At 43.1% G+C, this 25,185-nt stretch overlaps 1 protein-coding gene across 1 annotated transcript; it reads left to right on the top strand.

The window, feature by feature from the left end:
* The first annotated feature begins 10,707 nt into the window (after window positions 1–10,707).
* Window positions 10,708–25,178, top strand: LOC143099943 (collagen alpha-2(VI) chain-like). Its single transcript, XM_076262851.1, has 27 exons — window positions 10,708–11,305; window positions 11,580–11,629; window positions 11,868–11,919; window positions 12,384–12,449; window positions 12,598–12,651; window positions 12,799–12,843; window positions 12,974–13,000; window positions 13,293–13,319; window positions 13,427–13,471; window positions 13,904–13,957; window positions 14,488–14,550; window positions 14,663–14,725; window positions 14,895–14,948; window positions 15,032–15,067; window positions 15,241–15,303; window positions 15,907–15,969; window positions 17,352–17,414; window positions 18,089–18,151; window positions 20,184–20,234; window positions 20,486–20,584; window positions 20,831–20,893; window positions 21,605–21,640; window positions 21,740–21,785; window positions 21,940–22,092; window positions 22,390–22,845; window positions 23,087–23,125; window positions 23,553–25,178. Exons 1-27 carry the CDS (start codon window positions 10,709–10,711, stop codon window positions 24,152–24,154), a joined length of 3,030 nt encoding a protein of 1,009 aa, XP_076118966.1. The 5' UTR covers window position 10,708; the 3' UTR covers window positions 24,155–25,178.
* The last annotated feature ends 7 nt before the right edge of the window (window positions 25,179–25,185 follow it).

Raw genomic sequence — 25,185 nt, 5'->3', positions numbered from 1 at the left:
GAAAACAACAGGCTGTCCGAGAGCTCCACGGAAATGAAGGATGACTCGTCCTCGACCCACTCGACCTACTCATCTCATATGCCACACACACAGTGACACACACTTATAAACATAAACACATATATCCTCACGCATTCACATACTGTATATGACACACACACACACACACACACACACACACACACACACACAAACAAAGAATAATAAATACAAGTATATAAACCTTCCCATTTATAAATACACACGCACAAACAAACGTACACACTCAAACCATCCAGCCAGCTGGCCCATCAAACACACAGAAACAGAAACACACTCACAATGTAAGCCCCTTATTTTATTCTTTCATGCCAGCTCGAGATGGCATCCCGATGGCAGCATTTTTATTCCGAGAGGCATCAATTACTAGAATCAACAGAAGACAGCAGTGAGCCATTCAGTTCCATTCCTCTCAGTGTCTCGCTCAGCTCAGCGGAGCGGAGCGGAGCATAGGCCACACGGACATGTTTGTGTTTGCTGGATATATATATATATCAACCTTTTTTATCTTAACATGTTCTGACACTGCAGATCTCTGAGTCTCGGTGTTGGTTTGTTAAAGTTTCATCATCTCCGCTCTTCTCAGTGACCGGCTAGTTAGCCTCTGTGACGGGGTATGGTCACTGCGTTTGAGTAGCCTACAGTATGTGCGCTGACGGCCATACCAACAAGCCCGGCTCTTTTCCACTGCAGTCAAGCTGTACGTTTTGTACTTACGAGGCCTGGTGACCTGACCGCTCTCTCTCTCTCTCTCTCTCTCTCTCTCTCTGTCTCTCTCTATACATCCTTCAGCTTGTAATCAAAAAAGTTCATCATTCTCACACAGCTGATGGACTGATCTGAACACATTGGGGTGATGGAGCTTAGTGATATGTTCAGTAGGCTTTACTGTATTATTCATTAACTCTCTTTACTTTTCTGCATTTCTGATGCTGACAAATACTGTCGATTAAGCAAAGCTCCTAGTTCATATTCCAAATGACTGTTCTCTAATGTCTCGATGGTGTGGCAGACGGACGTAAGGCAGTTCCGGCATATGAGTGGTCAGTCTATTGGGTATTGGCTCTGGTTCTGTTTGTTCCTGTAAACATGTCTCACTCACACTGAGCATCCATGCCACTTTGTCCATGTCAATTCAAACAGGATCTCATGAGGTGATTATTTTGAATAGTAAAGTTGACTACTGTGACTAATACAACATTTATTTATTTTAAATAAATGTCTTTTTTATTTTATTTCAGCCTGGGAGTCTTGTGCATTTCCTGAACATTGTTTCACAATTATTTCCATGTTTTTGTGCATGACTTTCCCTTTGGATGTGAACACACACACACACGCACGCACACACACACACACACGCACGCACGCACGCACGCACGCACGCACACACGCACGCACGCACGCGCACACACACACACACGCACCCCTCATAGCTACACATCTGTATTGGGCATCGGATGTGCATGTGCGTCTGAAGTAGTTTCTCTTGGTAAGAGTGGCAAGGGAGCGCATAAACGCTGAGGCGAGGCACGGGCAATGTGTGTGCATATGTGTGTGTGTGTGTGTGTGTGTGTGCGTGCGTGCGTGCGTGTGTGTGTGTGCATGCGCGATGGACCAGGGGCCTGTCTGCAGGGCTGCAGGTATACCTGCTCATTTGACCGCTAAATAATTCAAGTCCTGAACTGCTGATATGGATGGGAAGCAGAAGCTGGCGCAGTAACAGCTTTGCCTAGCAGACGAGGTCATTGAGAGTTCACCATGAAGTAATTTGCCTCAGCTCCTCCCTCTCAGTCACTCGCACACTTACCTTATCTCTATCCCTCTCTCTCTCTCTCTCTCTATCCCTCTCTCTCTATCCCTTTCTCTCTGTCCCTCTCTCTCTTGCTCAATGCCCCCCTCTCCATCTCTCTTGCTCCCTCTCTCATTAATGTTTTCTCTCTCTCTCTTTCCAATTCTCTCTCACTCTTCTAACTCTCTCTGCACTCTGTCTTATTCTCTTCCTTTAGTAGTTTTTTTCTCTTTTGCTGTCTGAAAGGAGACCCCTCTCTCTTACACTACTCTCTGTTTCTCTGTTTTCCCTCTCTCTCTCTTACACTCTCTTTCTCTCTCTCTCTCTCTTACACTCTCTCTCTCTCTCTTTCTTTGTTGGGTGTTGTCGGTGGCAACATTTCAGGAAACACTACGTCTTCAGGAATCAGACAAGTCCCTGAATGCAAGAGAGAGAGAGAGAGAGAGGAATTGAGCCAAAAATTGAAAGGAAAAAAAGTACACCCTTGACCCTATCTCATCTCGGTTTCCACTCTGCAGTGAAGGGAAACTCTTAAACCTCCACAGCCTTGTCAAACAAGTCACACGGGAGACGGGGGTCCGAGGGTGTGGAGTGGCACACACACACACACACACACACACACACACACACACACACACACACACACACACACACGCGCACACACACACACACACACACACACACACGCACACACACACACAAACACACACACACACACACAAACACACAGTGTCAAACAAGTCAGACGGGATATGGGGGTCCATGGTGTGGAGTGGTCAGACGCAGTGGTCTACCATGACAGCGTCTTTATTGCCGTGTCAGTCCGGATGTCCCTGCTGTTACACGGCTTCCTGATCCACAAGAGCCATGACATCAGTGCAGCATATGGGGCAATAACATGGGCCAATAGGGGCTCGAGCTGGACCAGGGCCATGTCATACAGGTCAGACAGGGCAGAAGTGGACGCTTATAAATGTACCGGTAATCACTGAAATCAAACTTTTTTGGTTGGCATTTATAAATAAAAGAGAGTTGTTGTGCAAAAGGAATACTAAAACGAGTGATTTGTGTCTACTTTATGCACAGACGATGCAGATGCTGTCTGATTTAAATCTTGTATCTGTGTAATCTGCCAAAACCACTTCCTGGGTAAGCATTTATGCCAGCGCAGAGGCAAGAGACACTGTCTGCTTACAGCAGGGATATCATGCCTTATTAATCTAGCTGCACACTGCTCATCCCTCGCACACACACACACACACACACACACACACACACACACACACACACACACACAAACACGCAGAGACACACACACACACACACACACACACACACACACACACACACACACACTCACACACACACACACACACACACACACACACAGAGACACACACACACACAAAAAAACGGCCAACCTATTAAAATATTTCACGCATCGCTCAGGGATTCATGAGATTTCTACAGCAGTGAGAATTGTCTTTTTATGTGCACAACACGCGGACTGAGCTGCTGTGTATCATGTTATGGAAAAATTGCAGGGTATGAAATTTCTGGGCTCGCAAGCCACGGCGAGTTATTTCAAAGGCAATCCTCAAACCCCAGACCCTGGAATCATAACAGAGCAAAAACATGGGAGGGGAACTCATATAACCCCTCCTCTGTCTGTGCACTTTCATTTTATCTTTCTTTTCATCCTTTGTTTTTTTTTTTCTTGTTCTTTTTTAACATTGGGTGGAAAACGCGAAATGGCTTCCCAGCTTACCTTTGTGAAGTGGAAAAAGATGACAGTCATTACAAGTTGTTAGAGATCTTCAGTGCAGAGTGTAGACTTCAAAAGGTAACTGTGGCTGTGCTTAACTGCAAGGCCAGAGGGAATGAGTCATGTTCGAGCACTTCATCTGTCTATTCTCTTCACTCTCTCTCTGTCTGTCTCCCTCTCTCTGTCTCCCTCTCTCTCTCTCTCCCTCTCTCTGTTTCCCTCTCTCTCTCTGTCTCCCTCTCTCTCTCTCCCTCTCTCTGTTTCCCTCTCTCTCCCTCTCTCTGTCTCCCTCTCTCTCTCTCTCTCTCTCCGTCTCTCTGTGGGGCCATGGTGATAAGACAAAAGAATCCACAATGCAAAGGGAGGATCAGTTTTTAAACTTCCTGACCTAGCTGAATTTATTCCACGAATGACGAACCAAGCAGTGACACAGCACAGACACACAAACATATCTCGGAATAGTGGTGTGAGCCTGGTGGTAGCTATGTGTAGCTATCTAGCTCTGACTAAAAACAGTTCACTATATTTAAAAGCACACTGCTTGCCTGCGTGTGTATGTGTGTGTGTGTGTGTGTGTGTGTGTGTGTGTGTGTGTGTGTGTGTATGTCGGTGCCACTGGCAGGATTTGCTGTGTCATGCTTGAAGTCTCTCGGCTGTTACCGGACTACACCAAACCACACAAGGACATCAAATGACAAAGTTATCGTGTTATGTTGGCCTTCTTTTAGCTTAAAATATGCACAGCGATCAAGAACGCAACTCTCAAGCTACACACTGTAAAGAGAATGACATTTTTGCATTACACGCTTTCTACGTCGGTGTCTCCTGTGGTCTTAATAGTAGTTTGACAGGTCCAGCAGCAGCACATATGGAAAAATTCCTTAACTTTCATGTATACCTTTCATTTTGTATAGCATATCTGTGCACTAACACACATAAATATATGTTTTATATACTGTATGATGTACCTTGCATGTTGAAGGGCATTTTATATTAAATGTATGTAACACTGATCTATATTGTAGATATTGTACCCACCAAGTGTGATTCATGGTTTTCACAGACCTTTTCCATGTGGGAAGTGACTGACTTTTAGGTGAGATGAGGTCCAGCTTTGATCCAAATTCTGCTTTTGTCTGGCAGAGGCTTGTCTTGTTCAGTTAGCATATCAGCTGTCATGTGCTCACCTCAACTTGCCCTGGGTACAAAACACAGCTCATTAATCAGATGCATAAATACACTGTTGCATTGATGGATTGTAAATGGAGCTGTTATAAACATACACACAGGGGCGCTGCTAGAAAATGTGGGCCTTACGACAGATAAAATATAGTATTATCAGGTATGGGGGGGGGGGGGTCCCCCTGTCAGTGCTTACATGCATACACACATACACAGATGTACACACATATACACACCACACACACACATACAACTCTGGAAAAAATTAAGAGACCACTGCACATTTTTCTTATGTCATCCTACAAAAATAAGACAAGTTGACTGTAACTAATTTGAATGTCACGCAGCAACCGTAGGATGACATCAGAAAAATGTGCAGTGGTCTCTTCATTTTTTCCAGAGCTGTACGTATATGTAGGCTATAGAACACACACACACACGCACACTTTTGTTATAGGTTACTGCAAACATACTAACTTATTAACAAACTCTCTCTCTATCTCTCCCTCTCCTAACTAAATCGCATCATACTTGTTGATTTAGTTGTTTTAGTATTTCCTGGGAGTGTTTCAAAGGGAACAACACAGCGTGTGTTGATGTAATTCATTTTAATGGTTTCCCTTTGAAAAGGAAAATAAAGCGTCGCCTTTCAGTTAGCGGTTCATTGAAGACGAAAAGGATCGGATTTGTGATCTGGCCACACCACCGGATCCGCTCCATATCTCAACCGGTTCTGTCTGCTCCAGCTGCTATCTGAATTACGTGTATTTACATTTTCCAGTAGACCGGACAATGTGAGGACCAAACAGGGCTGAAGAATGCGGAGTAGGTCCCTTTGGAGGAAGTCCAGATGTCAACAAAGAGCGCGTAAAGTAAACCGCCAGGAAGACTTTACTGAACACAAGCCAGCTGTCAAATCCACTGGCGATGAAATCTGTCTGAACGTGGTATAATGAGATACGACTTGAAAAATAAACCAATCTTATGATCCAAACATCTCATCCTTGGCGACAGTCAATGGCCGGTCACAACTAAATTAATTTGCAAAATTATAACACCTTATCTAGGCTACTGAATATTGTTTAGGCCAACTTCAGGAGCTATATAAGATGCGTCATTAAAAGTGCAAATGCACTAACGTCCACACACACACACACACACACACACACACACAGATGGCACACGCTCCCTCCGTAACCCCACTGTCTCACACTCACTCACCCACTCTGTGCTTGCAACCCATAAAACACTACCGGATGGAGACGGAAAATCCTTCTGGATGTCCAGTAGCGGTAGAAGCATGAACGCTGGATTACAACCTTTCCACGCTGCATAGGACGGGATGTAAGGATGAAGTTATAACGGAACTTTCTTAAACGCCACTAACTGACAGCGTTTCAAGAACAAATTGCATAGTTTTGGTAAGACGAAAGCTTGCAGTTTTATCAACGCGGGAAGAATGTTATAACTTCTTGTCAACGGATTAGGTAGTCTTGAAACGAAGATAGCCTGTAGGTATCCCTCAGACATTTGCTAAAATGTTGATGGGCTATAGATAGTTTCAGAAGTCAGAAATTGGTCGTTTTCAGCTGATTTTTTTGTAAAACCTTACTGTTTGTAAGGGAGAAAATAGGATTTGCAGCATTAATATGGGTTTTATGGCAAGACCTTCAGTAACCACTATTGCAACACAGCCGGTTGGCTACCTGTCTAGTTGGAAGCTGGTGACAAAAATATATTTTTGGTTTGCCCTCTTTAATATTGTGTCCTGCATTTCTAATGTGTTAGCTTATGCAGATATTTCATTACTTATTTATTTAAACGTGTGAGGGTATGAGGTTTCAGATGTCATACAATTCGTTCTGTTTTTCAGACTGAATTATGAAGTGAAGTGCTACAAAGTGGCTTGTGTGTGCGTAATATGTTAATATGAGGGGGTATTGAGTGACTAGGCTACAGTTTTACTGTGATTGTAACACAGAGAGAACTTTGGTAAATATTTATTTTCTGTAAATCGTAAAAGCGTCTGCTACAATTTATATTCTGTAAATAGCTTTGAACAAAAGCGTTTTCAATATACAATAACCATAACCATAGGCCTAGTGTGTGTGTGTGTGTGTGTGTGTGTGTGTGTGTGTGTGTGTTTGCTTGTATGTCAGGGTGAGATTATTAGCGTGCTAGCAAGTGTTAGACATGCAAGGAAGTATTAGTAGACAGTCCATGGTCTTTATGTATGCAACTTGTGGAACGGCCAATCCAGGACTGGCATCAGGATATGGCAGAAAAGGTTTGGTGGCAGTAGTGTGTGTGTGTGTGTGTGTGTGTGTGTGTGTGTGTGTGTGTGTGTGTGTGTGTGTGTGTGAAACATTCAAACAGCCATAAAGCTGCTAACCAGTGTAATGATTGAAACAATGGTTTCTTTTCAGGCTAATTAAGGCAATATATCATTGTGTCAGGCCTGTGTATGCATGTCCTGAATGATGCACTTTTTCCAGCTTCTGCCCTCCACCAAGACCCCACTCATCTTAGTGTGCTTGTCTTAGACGGCACCAGACATAAATAAGGTGCATTTCTGAAGTGTGCTCCAGTTGAAGCGCCCACGCTCCTTGACATCTGGGATTTTTAAGGTCACTCACCGTCTTACAAGACTGGAGGAGTTTTGGACGTATGACAGAACGACTGGGTCTCTAAAGACTGGCCATTTTATGAATCTTGCATCTCAATTGTTTCTGTTCCAGGTCTTCTTCATCCTCGGTCCAGGAAAGGCCCTTAAGTAGCTATCAGTAATTGAAAAACATCTGGCCAACATGCACAGGGATAGGGAGTTTTGTACATTTGTTAATTGACATTTTTATTCTATTGGGGCCATTTTATAAGGGAATATACATGTTACAAGGGGATTGCACTATAAATTGATTGAGTGATATACAGATTGATTGGTTGATTGGTTGGTTGATTAATTGATTGATTGGTTGATTGAATATGTCATCTTGCTAGAAGATGACTTGAGGTCAGGGTCAATGTTCAGGTATAGGGTCTGGGTAGAACTGTAATGATGAGAAGCAAATTAGAAACGTTTCTTTGCATTTTCCTTGACATTTATTTTCATTTCCAGGTCCAATAAATAGGGACAAATACAGACAAATGTGCCCCTAAAACAAACAGTTGCCATTCATAGAATAATGCAGAAATACATGTATCACTCCAAGTCAAGATATGATCATGTTTGATGAGTAACAATTTATTTGGATATTCTGTCGACAGATACTTTACTGATGGTTTATTGAAATCCAAGTTCAGTTTTTAGAATGGCTGTTCAGCAATCAGTTGACTAATATTTAGCAGATGCTTTTATCCAAAGAGACACGGACTTACAACGGTGGGAACTGAACCGGGGTCAGCTGATTATCAATTGGTGACGTTACTGCTGAACCCATCTGCCAAATCTTTTATGCCCTCTCAATCACTCCGCTTGAACTGCAGCCCAGAGCAAACAAGAGAAAAAATATTCTTTCTTGAAAAATAACTTAATCTCTGTAATCTAAGTTTGACCATAAATTGTTGTTAAGAATGTTACTAGATAGTTTGCTTTTAATCTGAGCACCTGTAGATAGTCTATAGGAGACCATCCAAGTGAAGTGTGACCCGGAGAAATACAGAAACACCTGTTTAATATGAAATAGCCATACAGGTTTATACATGTAAGAGTGTGTTTGTGTGCATGTGTGTGTGTGTACGTGCGCACCTGTTGTTCCTTCAGCATCAACAGATAGCATGTTTATAACCAGAGTATCTAGATAGTATTAGATAGTTCCTGGAGACCATGCAGGTAAAGTGTGACCCAAAAGGACTTCAGGCTTTACTAATGAGAACTTCTGTGTTGTCCATCAGTACTGTAGAAGTCAGGATGATTGTATGCCAGGCGGTCCTGGTGTTGGGCTTGTTCTGGGTCAGAACCGACGCGCAGGAACGGGGACCTCGTCCATGGCCCGTACCAGGTGAAGAACCAGACCCGGATCCTGTCCTTCCTGATCCATCGGGCCAGTGCTGTCATCGTGAGTATGGGCATGTTCAAGAGTTTTGAGCGCTGCTGTGAAAGACAGCAGGGGATTTCATTGTTCTTGGTTCTGTTTGATCTGTCTAAGGGTTAATTAAGTTCCAAGTTCTAAAGGCTGATTAAGTTTGGATAACACATTTCATTTACTGACTTCCTGGCTCATGGCACAGTGAAGGACTGGGGACAACAACAACAACAACACATTACATTTATATAGCGTTTTTCACAACACTCAAAGCGCTTTACAGTGAAGGGGGTACCTCACTAACCACCACCAATGTGTAGCACCCACCTGGGTGTTGCACAGCAGCCATTATGCGCCAGAACGCTCACCACACTTCAGTAATTCAGCAAAGACAGGGACAGGTTGGTCTGGCTGCTGGCTCAAGGCTCTGTGTGTGCAATCGTGCGTGTGTAAGAGTGTGCGTGAGAGAGAGAGCGAGAGAGAGAGAGAGAGAGAAAGAGAATGGATGTGAGGATGTAGACATCAATAATGATAAAGACATTTGAATCTAAATGACATTGAAAAACTATTCCTGTATTGCAAGATTCTTATATAATTCCCTATAATTTAGAAAGCAGTTGAGTCTAACTCTATTGCCTTGGTTAGACCCAGCAGTCTAAAGGCCTCTGCGGCAACGCTTTCAACATTTGGTTCCGTTAGATTCCATCGTTTCCATAACCACCCCGCACACCAGCATCAAACTCTGCCACCAATACCATGTCTATTATGACTCAGTTCTATTTCTGATAGCGCCGCTCCATTGTTTATGAAATGCTTGTCAGTGAAAAATGTCGGCGTTGGTGTGCGTGGGCAAGAGACAGAAGGTGTTGGCCCCTGTAAGCGAAGCGCTAAACATTTGTAGAGCAGCTGGGTCTCACCGAGGCACATGTCCCATTATGTGACTCTTGTTGTTGAGTCATAACAGGTACAGATGGAGAAGTCTTTCTGAGAAAATCAGTAAACTCATAGAAACAGATTGTCATTTGATATCATTCTCTCAAATGTTTGCATTTCATATTTTGCGCATTGTGCAAAAATGTAATCATCTGCAAATGTCATGAAAACATTTGAAAAGAAGTCATTATTTTGCAGGTTTAAAGGTACTCTAAGCGATGTTATGCGATGTTTTGTTACATACAGCAAACATCTCCTCACAATCCACTACCTGCATGTCCCTTAAATACACTGTAAAAACATGGTCTCTGTAGACAGCCCAGGCTCCAAAAACGGCAATAAAAACAGCCTGGTGCAGCCTGGACCATGAAACATAACAAACTTTTCCAGCCAATCACGGACGAGATGCTCGAGGAGGGAGGGGCGAGCTAGCTCTCTGTTTTGTTTCAATGTTAACAGAAGTGACGTTACCCAACATGGCACTTTTAACCTAGAGTCCCAAATTGAAATTAAGATTGGGTCTGGACAAGCTTCATTCACCTCCCATTGCCAAGGGCTGTCACCAATGGGCGTCAATCAAAATGCCTCAGGACACAATTTGTTAGACCTAAAACCAATCAGAGCAATGAAGGAGATGACATGCAGAACAACGGAAAAACACGTCTCAACAAATGAGCGTTTTTCTAAAACTGCTTCGATGTCATCATATTAAGCCCGCCTCAGTGATTGTAATTGGTGCCTGGGTTTTAGGAGCATTGGAAATGGGAGTGAATGGCCTTTTTGCCAGACGGACCAGCAGAGCAAATTCAAATTTGACAAAGGTTCGTCTGGGTTCTCCCAGGCTAATGTGGTTTCTGATAGATTTTCTGATAATATTATTTCTCTCTATTGCGAGAAAGCCATTGAAATACTGCCAGCTAAGCTTTAAAATGGTACCCTCCCTTCTCCACCCATGTTTGTCCCTTTGCAGAGGAAATCATGTGTCCGATCAACGTGTACTTTGTCCTGGACACGTCCGAGTCCGTGGCTCTGCTGGAGCAGCCCCCAGGCAGCACTGTGAATAGCATCAAGGAGTTCACCAAGTACTTTGCCGTGCGTCTGAAGGACGAGACCTTTACCAACGGGGTCCAGCTCTCGTGGACCATGGGAGGCCTCCACTTCTCCCAGAACAACAAGGTCTTCAGCAAGATCACCAACCGCGACGAATTCCTCCGCAACGTCAAGACTGTCGATTACTTTGGCAAGGGCTCGTACATCGACTGTGCCCTCAACAACATGACGGAGGCGATCGCACAGCACCCGTTCCCGATGAAGACGGTGAACTTCGCCGTGGTCGTGACGGACGGCTACGAGACGGGCCACCCGTGCGGCGGCATCAAGGCGGCGGCCGAGCGGGCGAGGGACCAGGGAAATCAGCTGTTCGCCGTGGCCGTGTCGCAGAGTAAATTGGAGACAGGACTGCGAGAGATCGCCAGCTCCCCAGTGGAAATGTTCCGTGACGACTTTGTGGCGGTTGACCTGCCTCAGACCACAAATGTGAACATGCAAACAATCGAACGGATTATTATGACAATGGTAAGAGTCCCATGTGTAGCTAACTATTGACAGGCCAAAAAACAGAGAATGGTTGTATTGTGGGTCATGATAAATAATGTGATGTTGAGCTTTGGCTCATTCGGGTCCAGATGCAACATGCTCTGTCGTGACCATTACATTAAAGCCCCGTTGTCATCTTTTCTCTAGAAATGTGTGAAAACTGTGGCATATTGTTCACCCACTGCATTGAAAATGCCATGTGTGTTTAGTGGTGATATGTCATGTTGATTGTCCCTTCTGCGTTTCTCCACAGAAAAATCGTGCCTATCAGGAGGTGAGATATGTGATTCACATTCAAATGAAGTGGACCCGATGCTGTATATAGTCCTACCAGCATACTTCCGGGAAGAAAAACATATTTCACCATTTGTTTGTTTGTTTTTGTTTGTTTGTTTTGTGGAATTCTTGTTTGGTTTAGCTTGATGCAGTGTGGGGACACAGCTGACTACATGACATTGGGCCCTAATTTTAATGAGGGCAAAGTGCTGAAGTCAAACAAAAGCTCATTTAAAAACTGCACAAAATCTCTTTGCTGATTTAGTACCATGAGCAAGAGCCTGAGCATAAACATCACACGCCACACGACGGCTTTAGTTCACGCACAGGACACTTTGCTCATTGACTGACGTTGCACTTTGCTTCCAAGGAGACTTTGTGCACATCCCAGGTGCTGAACAAAAAAAGGTCAAGTTTTTTAGGAAAAAAGTTCGCACACTCCTTGGTATTCTTTTGTTGACGTCATGTGCCAAATGAGAAAATAAACTCAACAAAAGAATACCAAGGAGTGTGCGAACTTTTTTCCTAAAAAACTTGACGTTGCACTTTGCCCAGTGTTTAAATTAGGGCCCATTGGGACTGACATTGCACAGTGTTTAAATTAGGGTCCATTGGGACTGATGTTGCCCAGTGTTTAAATTAGGGTCCATTAGGACTGACGTCTCCTCAGTGTTTAAATTAGGGTCCATTAGGACTGACGTCTCCTCAGTGTCTAAATTAGGGCCCATTGGGACTGACGTTGTCCAGTGTCTAAATTAGGGCCCGTTGTTTGTCTCCTCAGTGTTTCAGGCCCAAGTGTGTGGAGCGGGATGGCCCTCTCGGTCCGAAAGGTCGCAGAGGACCAAAAGTAAGTTTCAGTTACCGATGATGTCATACATTTCAATCTGTTTCATCATTACCTCTGGGAGGGAAATGTATTCACTACTTGTGTTTCTACATTAATATCAGTAAGAAAGTACCCCTTATATTCCTCTTATCTGCTTGTCTTCCTTTAGGGACAAAAGGGGGTTATTGGAGTGCATGGATTGAGAGGTCATAAGGGACAGGCGGTAAGATAAGACTTCTCTTTTTATGATTTGTTGTGATATTGTGACTTTTTCATAATTAATAACAGCTTCTTGAAAGGCAAATGTTTTTGTTTTGATGTGGCGTTGTTGTGAAGATGTGTTGGTGATCAAGCGTGTTGTCTCTTGCAGGGGGATCCAGGTCTTGAGGGTCCTATTGGGCCGCCAGGTCCAAAGGTACATCTGTGCAGTTGCACAAGCATGCTGCCACATACAAAGCCATTTAATGTCTTTAATGTGTGAATGTCTGTTAATGTATTTAATGTGTGAATGTCTTTACGTTTCAATTTCTTTTATTTCTCTTCAGGGTGAAACTGGACCAAAAGGAGACAAAGTGAGTCAACGCAACCCACATGATGCATCCAGAATATTTAGCCACTTATGTGGGGCATACTTACGTATGTAGCCTACAGTACATTCTATCATTTATATATATAAGTAAGCATAATGTTATTCACCATTTGGAATAGGTCTTTGCAACTTGTCAGGATTATTTGCATCATTGTAAGACAAAACATTGGTTCTGAAAAAGACATGCACACCACCTCTTGTATTCATAAACAGTATGTAAATCAACTGCTATATTTATAATAAACAATTGTTTTCTATTTTTTTCTCTTGTATAGGGTGACATTGGAGACCAAGGTGGAAAGGTATGTCATTCTCTTTTCAAAGACAATTCTGTAAGAAAACCGTTCACATGGTAACTCAGGGTGCAACAGTGTGTTCTGACATCCCAATATCTTCCTCCAATGACCAGGGCGTTGCTGGACTTTCAGGTCGCAATGGAACAGATGGCCAGAAGGTAAGATGGAGAAACACTTCTAATCCTTACGGACGCAGTAAACACCTATCAAAAGGAACACAGTGCAGTTATTTTACCTTCACAGAACAGCTTCAAATTCATTCTGATGCTACACTGATTTAGTATATGGAGAATGAAGTCTTTGACCAATGCGTGCCCAGAGCGCTTGATATTGCACTATGTAACATTTTTGGTTGGGTTGTATTATGCCCCTTTTAGTTGTTTTTTGACTAATTGGGTATTGTCTTGACGCCAAGAGGCATAGATATCAATTCTTCCATTGTGTTCCTTTAAAAATGCCTAGCCGTTAAAAGGATTCAGACATCTCCTCACTGGACCACGGCCAGAGTGCTGATGGAAGACATAAAAATACTGTGTGCTCCACTGTGAGTGGAGAGCTCAGCGTACTAACAAGAGTATGTGGTGTTTCAGGGCAAGATCGGTAGGATTGGCGCCCCAGGGTGCAAAGGAGATCAAGGAGACAAGGTTGGTCATATATCCACACTCTTGGAAGTTCATGGGTGCCACTAAACATTAAAAAAAAGCATTTTATAGTAGTTGACTGATATTTAGCATGATTTTCAGGCAGCAACACTTTTGCTGCTCAATCATTGATTGACATTGATTATTAATCACTCAGTTTGTATTGTATCAGCTAAAGTACCTTGAATACCTCAACTTGCCCAATACATTTTGATGGTTATCCCTCAGTCTACACACACTCCCCCCCCCCCCCACCCCCCAACTATCACACACTGCCACCCCCCACCCCAACCTCTCACCCCACCCCCACCTTCCACCCCTAATTTCTCTGTTAGGGTATAGACGGGTATCCTGGAGATTACCTCACCTCTAATTTCTCTGTTAGGGAATAGACGGGTATCCTGGAGATTACCTCACCTAATTTCTCTGTTAGGGTATAGACGGGTATCCTGGAGATTACCTCACCTCTAATTTCTCTGTTAGGGAATAGACGGCTTTCCTGGAGATTTCCTCACCTTTAATTTCTCCGTTAGGGAATAGATGGGTATCCTGGAGATTCTGGTGACCCTGGACCTGCCGGACCTGTGGGAGTGAAGGTGAGGTCCTGAGGAGATTTTAAAACATGTACAAAATAAAATCAAACTCATGTATCATCTCTATCCAAGAAGAGGGTAATAATCCCGTCTGGTGGTTTCTGTCCGTTTGTAGGGGGACCCTGGACGCGGAGGCAGATCAGGCCCTCCTGGGCCACCAGGAGATGTTGGACCAAAAGTACAATTATGCCCTCTCATTATTACTCCATAATACCCTATATTGCTTTTATAGTATTACACCAAGTGCATTTTAAACCGCTAATAAATGTGTTATAAAACCACTACTAAAACCTTTATTACAACTTTTACTAGCAGGCAGGGAAATGCGTTTGTGTTTATTGCACTAGGGGGAGAGAGGAGTGCCAGGCACACAAGGCTTTCCAGGAACCAAAGGGCCACAAGTAAGGGACTCTCTCGCTACTCTACCTTTCTCCGTTGTTTGTTTTTTGGAGCTGTTCCGTGACTGTATGTGTGCTGTCTTTAGGGAGGACCAGGAGGAATTGGGCCAAAAGGAGAACAGGTAAAAACAATGTTCAAGTGATAACATAACCAAATACGACAACATCATACGTAATAACAACATCATACGTAATAACACTTCATGTACCCGTACTCTTAAATTACTCTGTCTTTTTATGGAAACCTTACATCAATGCATGCAATATTGAAAAGCACATGTGCTGTCATTTTCAGGGAAGAACAGGCAATACTGGAGCCAAAGGCACTCAAGGAAGAGTTGGACCCAAAGGAGATAAGGTTTGGTTACAGATACAGTCCCAGCGCTACATATAGGGACCTTGTCACAGTTTAACAACCTCCCAGCCAGAGAGGCTGCTGTAAATTGGCATTGAGCATTGCCATTGAAATTCACGGAGGAACATTCAGATAAGATAACACGCTATTGATCCTGGAGAGGGGCAACATTTGGGTGTCAACAGCAGCAGAAAGATAGCCTGGCATAGCCACACTCAAACTCTATTTCAACTGATAAAGGAGGGAAAATGCCTCTGCATGCAACTCAATAGACCTAATCAATCAGAGCAACGAAACATGTGAATCCCTTAGGGAAAACAGCCCAAAACATCTTCTCAACAAGTGCCGTAATCACTGTTTTCTGTTTTTTTTTTTTTTTTTTCAAATTATTGCACTGTCAATATCTTGTAAAACAGATGCTGTAGCGAAATCTAAACATCTAGCTTCTCTAGCGACTTTTATTGTAAACAACATTTATTGAACTCCGATTTTGAACTCCGATTTTTTAAATTCAGGCTGGCAAAGACAGATGAAGAAATTACTGAAAGATTAATTATGCAGAAGTTATAGACTGTCCAACGTTTGTGTCTTTCTTCCTGTATGCAGGGGGAGCCTGGCCCTGAAGGCGTGAGGGGAGTGCCTGGACAGGGTGGGGCCAAAGGAGCAAAGGTAAATGTCTAACACATAGGGGGCGCTGTGGCGTGTGCACACACATTCGGCTCTGAGTGCCCATGGGGACCTGGGTTCGAATCCGACCCGCGGCCATTTCCCAATCCCAACTCTTCACCATCCAATCTGAATAAAAGTCAAATGGTCAAGAAAAAAAAATTAATGGAAAATGGAGGTTGGAATGGAATGGAGGTTATTTTGTGATGTTGTTTGTTTTTTGTCTGTCTGTCTGTCTGTCTGTTTGTATGTCTGTCTGTCTGTCTGTCTGTTTGTATGTCTGTCTGTCTGTTTGTCTGTCTGTCTGTGTGCCGGGTTACACCAAAACGATCAGCCTGATTTTCATGGGCCATGGGCAGCCCATTACATTTTGGAGCAGGCCTGACTTATGTTGCAGCTCCACAAATATATTTTCTGTTTTACTTACACCAACCAGTCAATTCTAAACATTAACATTTATGGTCACATTTACTTGATTCACAGTTTTCACTTCACAATGATGGAAAGTTCTGGATCTTTTTGTTTTTGATCTGTAAATTATATTGTATCTGCAAGTAATGTGAACAAATCTCCCAATTACAATCTTTAGTATAATCTGCAAGTACAGCTCATGTTGTATCCCCATCCCACTGTGCAGAGGCAGAGTGGTCACCCTCCATTTAGCAAGCATAGCTTTACAGTGTGGTTGATTTGAAGTGAGTCACTGTACTTGCACATACCAAAACATGACACTTTGACTCCTTTTTTGGAACTGTTTGCTGAGGTTTATTCGGAAACTATGTGTTATTTCTTTTCAACGGGTGGGAGTAACATTACAACTACTCATGTTACTGTAATTTGGGGTATTATTTTACTTGTAATTAACTTGAACTATTGTACTGTATTTGTACTATTTAAGTTGTACTTGTAATCTACAATTTTACCTGGCATTACCAAAGCAAACGCAGCTGATTGGAAACCCAAATTCAGTTAACTTCGAGAATCAGCTCCTGTTTTCTAAACAAAAGATTTGGAAAGTGAGCATGGTTTGAGTTTAGACACTCCAATTAGGTACATTGTCTGGCTGTTTCCATGCAATGAATTGTACGCATTTAATACAACAAAACATTTATCTATTGGTTTAAAACCCAAATGGGTGTTTTATCCATTCATGCCTACTATCATTTATCAGAGAACATCAATTAATTTGAAGATCATACCAAAACTACATACCTGATTAAAGTTTACCTCAAAACATGGTAAACTATTGCATTGTGTTGCATTTATGTACATATGTATACTGTTATATTTTCAAATCGAATACTGTTTAGTTGCTATAACATTTTTCTGGTTCTACTTTTGAGTCACTTAGCCTCCCTTACCTCACCGATACCCTCTCTTCGCAGGGGCATCCAGGTTTGGGAGGCCCTAGAGGACCACCAGGGGAAACAGGAACTCCAGGCACCCAGGTGGGCCTAATCCTGAGGCATGATGGGAGTTGAAGTTCATTCTAGTGCAAGAGGTTCCTCTCTCCACAGCTTACACATTTCTAGTATGGGGATTGCATTGTACATAGTCCATTCTGAAAAGTACACAGGCTTAGTCCAAAGGCCTAGTGACTAGATAGATACTTATTTGACCTTGCAGACTAGCCTGCCTTTCTGTGGGTTCAGAAGAACATGCAGCAGTGATTCCACGGAGTCGTATTAGTCATATTCAGCTTGATATCACTGCGTAGTCATTGCTTGACGTAAGCCCTTGTGATTTGAGCTTAAGCTGTTCTGGTGAAAAGGATAAACGTATTTTAAATATTACCTAGAACACTTAACTTTCCTTGGAAGTCTGTGCATGAAGCCAAAATTTGCTTTGCCTCATTAGAAAGAGAATACTGCAAAACAAAACACTGTTACTCTTCTGATTTTGGCATTGGACACTAAAATGTTCTTCCAAGTCCTTCCCTAGGCACTGTCTTATAAATGTCAAGGTCATGAATTCCTGTGAAGTCTCATAGCACACAAATTACACATACATTACTATCAATGCTATTTACAACCTCTTTATGGCTTTTTATAACACTTTGAATTGATTTGGACACAACACAACTCCCCCTCTCTTTCTCTCTCACTCTCTCTGTTTCCTATAGGGGCCCGCAGGGGACACTGGAGACGAGGGTCCCAGGGGAGATGTTGGCCCCCCAGGACCAAGGGTAGGGTATATCAGCAGCTCACTTAACACACACCCAAAGAGAACAGTAGTCTGTGTGCAGTGCATAAAAACAAACAGCACACACATATGTTACTATAGCTACTGTAGCTGCACAGTTTGAGAATATTGCTGATACAAGTCTTACAGAAGAACTGTAGGACTATAAGTGCTACATTCCCCCCTAGCAAATCAGTCTTGCTGTTGTCTGGGCTGTAAATGCAACCAGCACTGTATATGCCACCCTTGCCCCCCAACCACACAGGAGTAAACTGGGGTCAATGCTCACAAATCTGAACAGTGCTTTTTTATTCTGCTACCCTGCAGCATAGTGTGCTGGTTTATAAAAGCACATGGAATGGTGCTGTTTAGTGCACTCATTCCCCCAAAACCCCTGAGTGCTTGTACATCTCTTGTCACTCACATAGCTCCCATGGAGTCTTTGTAGTTTCCACAGTATGAACATACTGTGTCTACAGCCCATTCAAACCGCGGACCACCGCAACCGAAGAACATTTTGAAGGCTTTCAGAAATTCCCATATAAATTCATACAGTAGTAGTCTGCAGACTATGAATGCAACACTCTGCATGCATAGTATTTATAAATTCAATCTGGCACACTGAAAACGCTTGCAACACTCTGTAGTTTGAAAAAGACGAGCATTTTAAGTCATAGATCAAAACTGACATGAACACAAACAGCAGGTTGAAATAAGTATGTTTCATTCAAAGTCTTGACAACAGTGAGGATGATTAGCACATTGCAACCAATTTTGTTTAATTACTTAGTAAGGTCTCTATAATTTGCTATAAATACTGAATCTTTCCTATTTCCTCAAAACGTCTGCCACTGTTTTCAGTTTAACTGGCGTTATACTCTGCCGCTCTGTCCCTTCAGATGGAGTGCCTAGTGTGCACTCTGAGAGTGTGACACTGAATAAACAGATAATTCCATCAGCACACATTTATGAGCGATTTCAAGGTGCCAGTGTGCGCTCAGAGCAGGTTACGAGCGCACCCAAAAGGTCACATCTGACACGGGTTGGTTCAAAATGTGTGAACTGCCTGTATGTAGTTCATCCATTTAGTCATTTTGTATCTGGAGTGGCTACAGTGGATGCTCACAGTACAAAATGGTTGACCATCTTCACCCTCTGTCCAGATTTCCAGGAGACACTACATTCTATACACAGCCATCAAAATACCATCCAAATTTAAACAGGAACATAACGACAAAGAGTGCACTGTCTTACAGTGGCAACTTGTAGAGAATGCAGCATATTTAAAGATCAGGAATGCAATAAACTATATCCTGTCTCAATCTTTTGGGTGAGGGAATTTCTGTCACATGGCTTAGTGTATCTGAGGATCATTTTATGAATACACCAACTAGGCAAATTCACCAGTCTGTCTCATCAAAAGAAAGGCCGTAAAATCAGTCATTCACAAAAATAAACTAATTCTGAACTAAAATAATGCTGTTTTCCTTTCCATGGTTCCTTAATAGATAGTATTACGCTACTACTCGGGACTGCAAGTCATTTGAGTGTCAGCCATGCTGTGTTGCGTTTTATGTGACTGGATTGGCAGAACAGGCTGGGGAGGAACAGCATTGGAAACTGAATATTTCCATTTCCCTCTTCACCATGTTTATTATAGTCTAACAGCTCTCTCTAATATAAAATACGTTTACTACAAGTCAACAAATCAAATATGAAATATGTAGACCCAAACTCATAATTCACCTTTTTTGTTCACATTTTTTGATAGCTTGAGTAGCAAGTGTTATGACTACTGGTGGTTGCTCTCCTGCTGTTTGCATTCCATTCTCCATTACATAAACCAGGCTTATACCGCTATCATCAGTTATTATGGAACTTGCTGTCTCATTCAGTGCCATCAAGCCTCTTAGCGCTTTATGTTTGCTAAGCTAGTCTTAATCCAAAAGTAGTTAAAACATAAACAAGTTTAGACCCAAGGAAATTCTTCATATTGCTTACACTGTTTTTCTTTGTCAAATTTTTCTCCATCATAGGGTGACCGTGGAAGAAACGGGTTCAGTTATCCTGGCTCGAGAGGACGAACAGTGAGAAAAGTTTTGATTTCTTTATGGTAGCCAGGTATCAGTTGCCATTATCAGCCTGTAGCACCCAACAAATTCCCTCTCCTACCACTTGTGACTGTGCAGGCACTGGCTGTGTTATAAGATATAAAACTGCATAGTTATGCGAAATGTAAGCTGCATATCGCTGTGTATTACTGTTGGACTTCTCCGATAACCCAATCCATCAATAAACATGTGTTTGTATCATTGTTGTTGTCATTGTTGTTACCCAGGGCGACCGGGGTGAGAAAGGAAGAAAGGGTCCCCGGGGTAGCAGAGGGGACTGCGGGGCAAAAGGAGATCCTGGGGCCAAAGGAGAAAATGGTGATCCGGTGAGAGACCTGTGTTGCACCATTACAATATCATCTACGTAGACTGTTAATATTTAAACAATTACAATAGCATCTATGTAGACTATTACTCTTTAAACAAGACCTGCGTCGCACCCCTCAGCGTAAAGTGCCTTGCTTAAGGACACAACGGTGAAAGCCAGGAATGGAACCCACAGTATAACTTACACAGTACTAAAGTGGTTCTGATTTCTGTGTTTTTGAGGGTTCTGTTTATCTCATCATCAGGGCGATCCGGGACTGCTGGGGCAACCTGGGACCAGAGGACTGTCGGGAGATGCTGGTCCTCCTGTAAGTGCTAAGAACCTGGTGACATTAAACCCAGAACCCCTGTGCAGTCTGGGAAGTCAGGAAGTACTAAGCCCTTCACAAAAACTCAAAGCTCAATAAAGTCAAGTAAAGTTTGTGGGGTTCAGCAAACATTCAAAGTGGCTGGGACTCACAACATCGGTGTGATAGAGTGCCGTCCCTACATTTGAGTGTGCGCTCTGACTGCCATACCAATGAGCCTTGTGGTCAAGCTGCAGATTTGGACTGCTCTCTCCCTTTGCCACGTTTGGAAATCATACCCCAACCGACCATTTCTTAGGTGGCGTGCTATCGCTGCTCCGAAACTAGATTATCTATTAATTGGCCGTCAAGTAGTTTAGATGCGTTAGTCTGACAGCCTAAAATACTTCAAACGCAGCCTTGAGAATTTACAGTTTTTATTTGCACAATAACAGTTGCAACATTGTCAATTTTAAATCAATCCAAGGTACAACTCAAGGACTGATGCTAAATATAAATGAAAGAAAGAATGGAATCTATAAGAATACTGTATATAAATGAAAGATAGAATGGAAACTATAACAACATATAAATAAAAGGTAGAATGGAATGTATAACAACATACAAATGAAAGATCGACTGGAATCTATAGTCAGCTCCTAATTTGGAAACAATTTTGTTCTCCTATTACAAACACTGTTTACTCTTTCCTCCCATGCCTCTGTTCCTCAGGGGGACCCTGGCCCGGAGGGAGACCCTGGACTGAGCGTGAGTTATCTCTCTGGTCTCCTCAGCTCTGCTCTCATCGTACTCTGTGTTGTCATTACGTGTCTGCGTGTCCTAATCCATCTGTGTCCTCTTTTCCAGGAATGTGATGTCATGAGCTATATCAGAGAGACGTGTGGCTGTTGTGGTAAGTGTCACTGACAAAAGGCTTGCTGAGAAAGAGAACAGTACATTTGTGCTTTTAATTTTCATTTCACTTGTTTTTTAATGGAAGTTATGTAATTAAAAACATGATCATTTGGGATTGTTACAAAAGACTTGTGTCTTTTTCCCCCCCCCAGACTGTGAGAAGCAATGTGGCGCTCTGGACATTGTGTTTGTGATTGACAGCTCAGAGAGCGTGGGGCTCACAAACTTCACCCTGGAGAAACACTTTGTCATCAACACCATGAACAAGCTGGGCTCCATGGCAACGAACCCCAACTCAGCCTCAGGTATAGCTGCCCTGTGAGTCATAAAACTGGACTGTGGAATTATGGGACCGTTATGGGACTGTTCCTGCCCTCATTAATCAATGAATGAATGAGTATTAAAACAGGCAGGTCCCTGTGTCTCTAACTAGTGCTGCAAGCCAATGCTGGGCCTTGTATGATTCTAGAAAAAAGTAAGAGCAGCAGTAGCAGCAGTTTATTGAGCTGTAGCTTGAGATACTGTGAGGCTGTTTTCTCCCTTCAATCTAAATGACAGTTTTCCATAACTTACTTACTGAAATACTGTTTTTTTGTTTACAGGGACTCGAGTCGGAGTGGTGCAGTACAGCCATAACGGAACCTTCGAGGCCATCCGTCTGAACGACCCAAACATCAACTCACTATCTGCCCTCAAGAAGGCTATTAAGGAGCTGAAGTGGATCGCCGGCGGGACATGGACTCCGTCCGCACTCAAATACGCCTACGACACCATCATCCGTGATGGCAGACGAGAGGGGGCCAGGGTGACTGCGGTGGTCATCACAGATGGCCGCTACGATCCTAAAGACGAGCCTGGTCTGCTCCGGTCCCTTTGCCAGGACCCTGATGTAGACGTCATGGCCGTAGGGATCGGGGACATGTTCAACGTCCCGGTGCAGGACGAGACGTTGGTCAGCATCACCTGTGACCGGCCGCAGCGCGTGAGAAACATGACCAAGTACACAGACCTAGTGGCTGACGCGTTTATCAAGGAGGTCGAGACAGTGCTTTGCCCAGGTACAGCACCTCCCTGCCATTACTCTGACCACTACGCAATTGTTGATATTTATTTTACCTTTTATTATTTATCTGTTTATTTAGTCAATATTTTCCACCATTAGTAACCTTTGCCAGTTTCTAAAAGCAGTATCACTTTTCAACATCAATTTTTAACTACTCTTTTAAATAATGAACATATTTTGTGGCATCCTAAAGTAAACTTGGTTTGATTTATATACTGGTCTCTTTTTTTATCCAGACCCAGTCATTATTTGCCCAGATCTGCCTTGCCAAACAGGTAACAAGTTAATCTCTTTATTTATTGTGTTATTATTATTGTGCAAAGGGAAACAAAGGGAAACAAAACTACTTTTCTGTTTATATAGATAATCTATCAATATCTAGAGTACTTAGAAGTTGTGAACAACCACCACGGTCTACAGAACATAAATAACAGGTCAGGTTAGGTCAGGTTACTTTATTGGTACCCATAGGTAAACTAGGTTTACAGTCTAGGAGGCAGGACACTTTGTAGACCACCACATGACATACAACACACAAACCATTATAACATAAAAACATATGGAAATGTACAGGAAACAGGAAATGTATCAACTAGGAATGCAACTTACCATTCTCTGCACACTCATATTAAACCTGTGGAGACTAGAGAGTATGACACATTTGACTTCTTTTATTTTATCACACTTTGCCTTCTCCCTCAGATATGGCCGTGGCACCTTGTTCTGACCGGCCTGTGGATCTCGTCTTCCTGGTGGACGGTTCGGAACGCATTGGCCAGGAGAACTTCGACCGTGTGCAGCGCTTCATCGAGAGGGTGGCACGACGCCTCCCGATGGCTCGGGACGCCAGTGACGCCATGGGAGCCCGCGTCGCGGTCATGCAGTACGGCCGCGCCAACCAGCACCAGGTGGCGTCCGGCCTCACGCACAACCTCGGCGTCCTCACCGAGCGTATGGAAGGCATGCGCTACCTGGACGCCTCGTCCGACGTCACTTCCGCCATCACCCACGCCGTCAGCAACGTGCTGTTCTCCGAACGTGTTCGGCAGACCAGACGTGAGGCCGAGGTCAACTTCGTCTTCGTCACGGACGGCGTTACATCGACAGAGGGGCTCAAGGAGGTTCTTGGGGTCATGCGGAAAGAGCAGGTGGTGCCCTCGGTTGTCGCCTTGGGCAACGAGGTGGACAAGGAGGTGGTCATGCAGTTGGCACTCGGGGATCGTAATGCAGTGTTCCAAGGGCCAGACTACACACACCTGTCCGAGCTGAACTATTTAGATCGGTTTATCCGCTGGGTGTGTTAATGTAAGGCCGACAGGAGTTAGATGTTTAGGAGGAATTAGATGTTTAGTTTCCTCCTACCACAGGTGCTTCTATGTTTTAACTGAATTTGTATGTTTGGTTTTATTTTTGTTACATGTGACTTCTTATTCATTCTCATAGTTAAACCAGTCAAAAGTTAAACCAGGATTAACATGTTGTTTTCTGATTAACACAAGTTATCACATAGCCTACTAGGCTACTTTGAGCAAATACAATTTCTAGGGTTGGATTTATTCAGCATCAAATCCATCATCACGGTCTCCCATTGCTCATCTCTCAGTACAACATAAAAGCACACATTTTTGTTTGTAGTGAAAGGTTTGACATCCAGTCATTGATCCTTTCTGCCTAGATTTCAAGTTGTCTCGAACGCACCAATGGCACACTTCCAATGTATTCCATGCAGTGCCAGTGAGGTACTAAGTGGTATAAGATACGGTACGTCCCTGGCTGGCTATCATGCTAACTTTAGTGGATATCTCAGCAACACAGGGCATGAGGTTCGAATCCAACCTGTGGTCATTTCCCCACCCCACCCCAACTTGCTTACTGTCTCTGCACATAACAGGCAAAAAGCCTAAAATATATACTTACAATGTCATGTGGCTTCAGCATTTGCTGCTCATTTCACCCTCTGACTACTGTTAATCTCAGAGTTTCTCTCATTTCACCCTCTGATTACTGTTAATCTGAGTTTCTCTCATTTCACCTTCTGACTACTGTTAATCTCTGAGTTTCCCCACCTCCTGAATCCCCCACATTGGCACATTGAAAACATATTTGTTTTTCGCCCTTGAGCATTTCATCTGTTTTGATAAAGGGGTAAATACGAACTTCACAGCAACAGGCTGTGTGGCTGTGTTGAACAATATATATTACTGTTGGCTCGCTATCATCACTGTATCATGTGAGGAAAAAAAATATTTCTTACACATTTGTGTCTGCCTTTATCTAGGTGCTTATCTTGGTCTGGTTACCAAAAACGACATGTTGTAAGATCTACTGGGTGCCT

The sequence above is a fragment of the Alosa pseudoharengus genome, unplaced genomic scaffold, assembly GCF_046254945.1.
Source record: "Alosa pseudoharengus isolate Yale_2024_CS ecotype anadromous, Long Island Sound unplaced genomic scaffold, YU_APseudo_1.1 YU_APseudo_1.1_scf_3, whole genome shotgun sequence".
Lineage (NCBI taxonomy): Eukaryota > Metazoa > Chordata > Actinopteri > Clupeiformes > Clupeidae > Alosa > Alosa pseudoharengus.
This window is presented reverse-complemented; position numbering and strand designations above follow the sequence as displayed.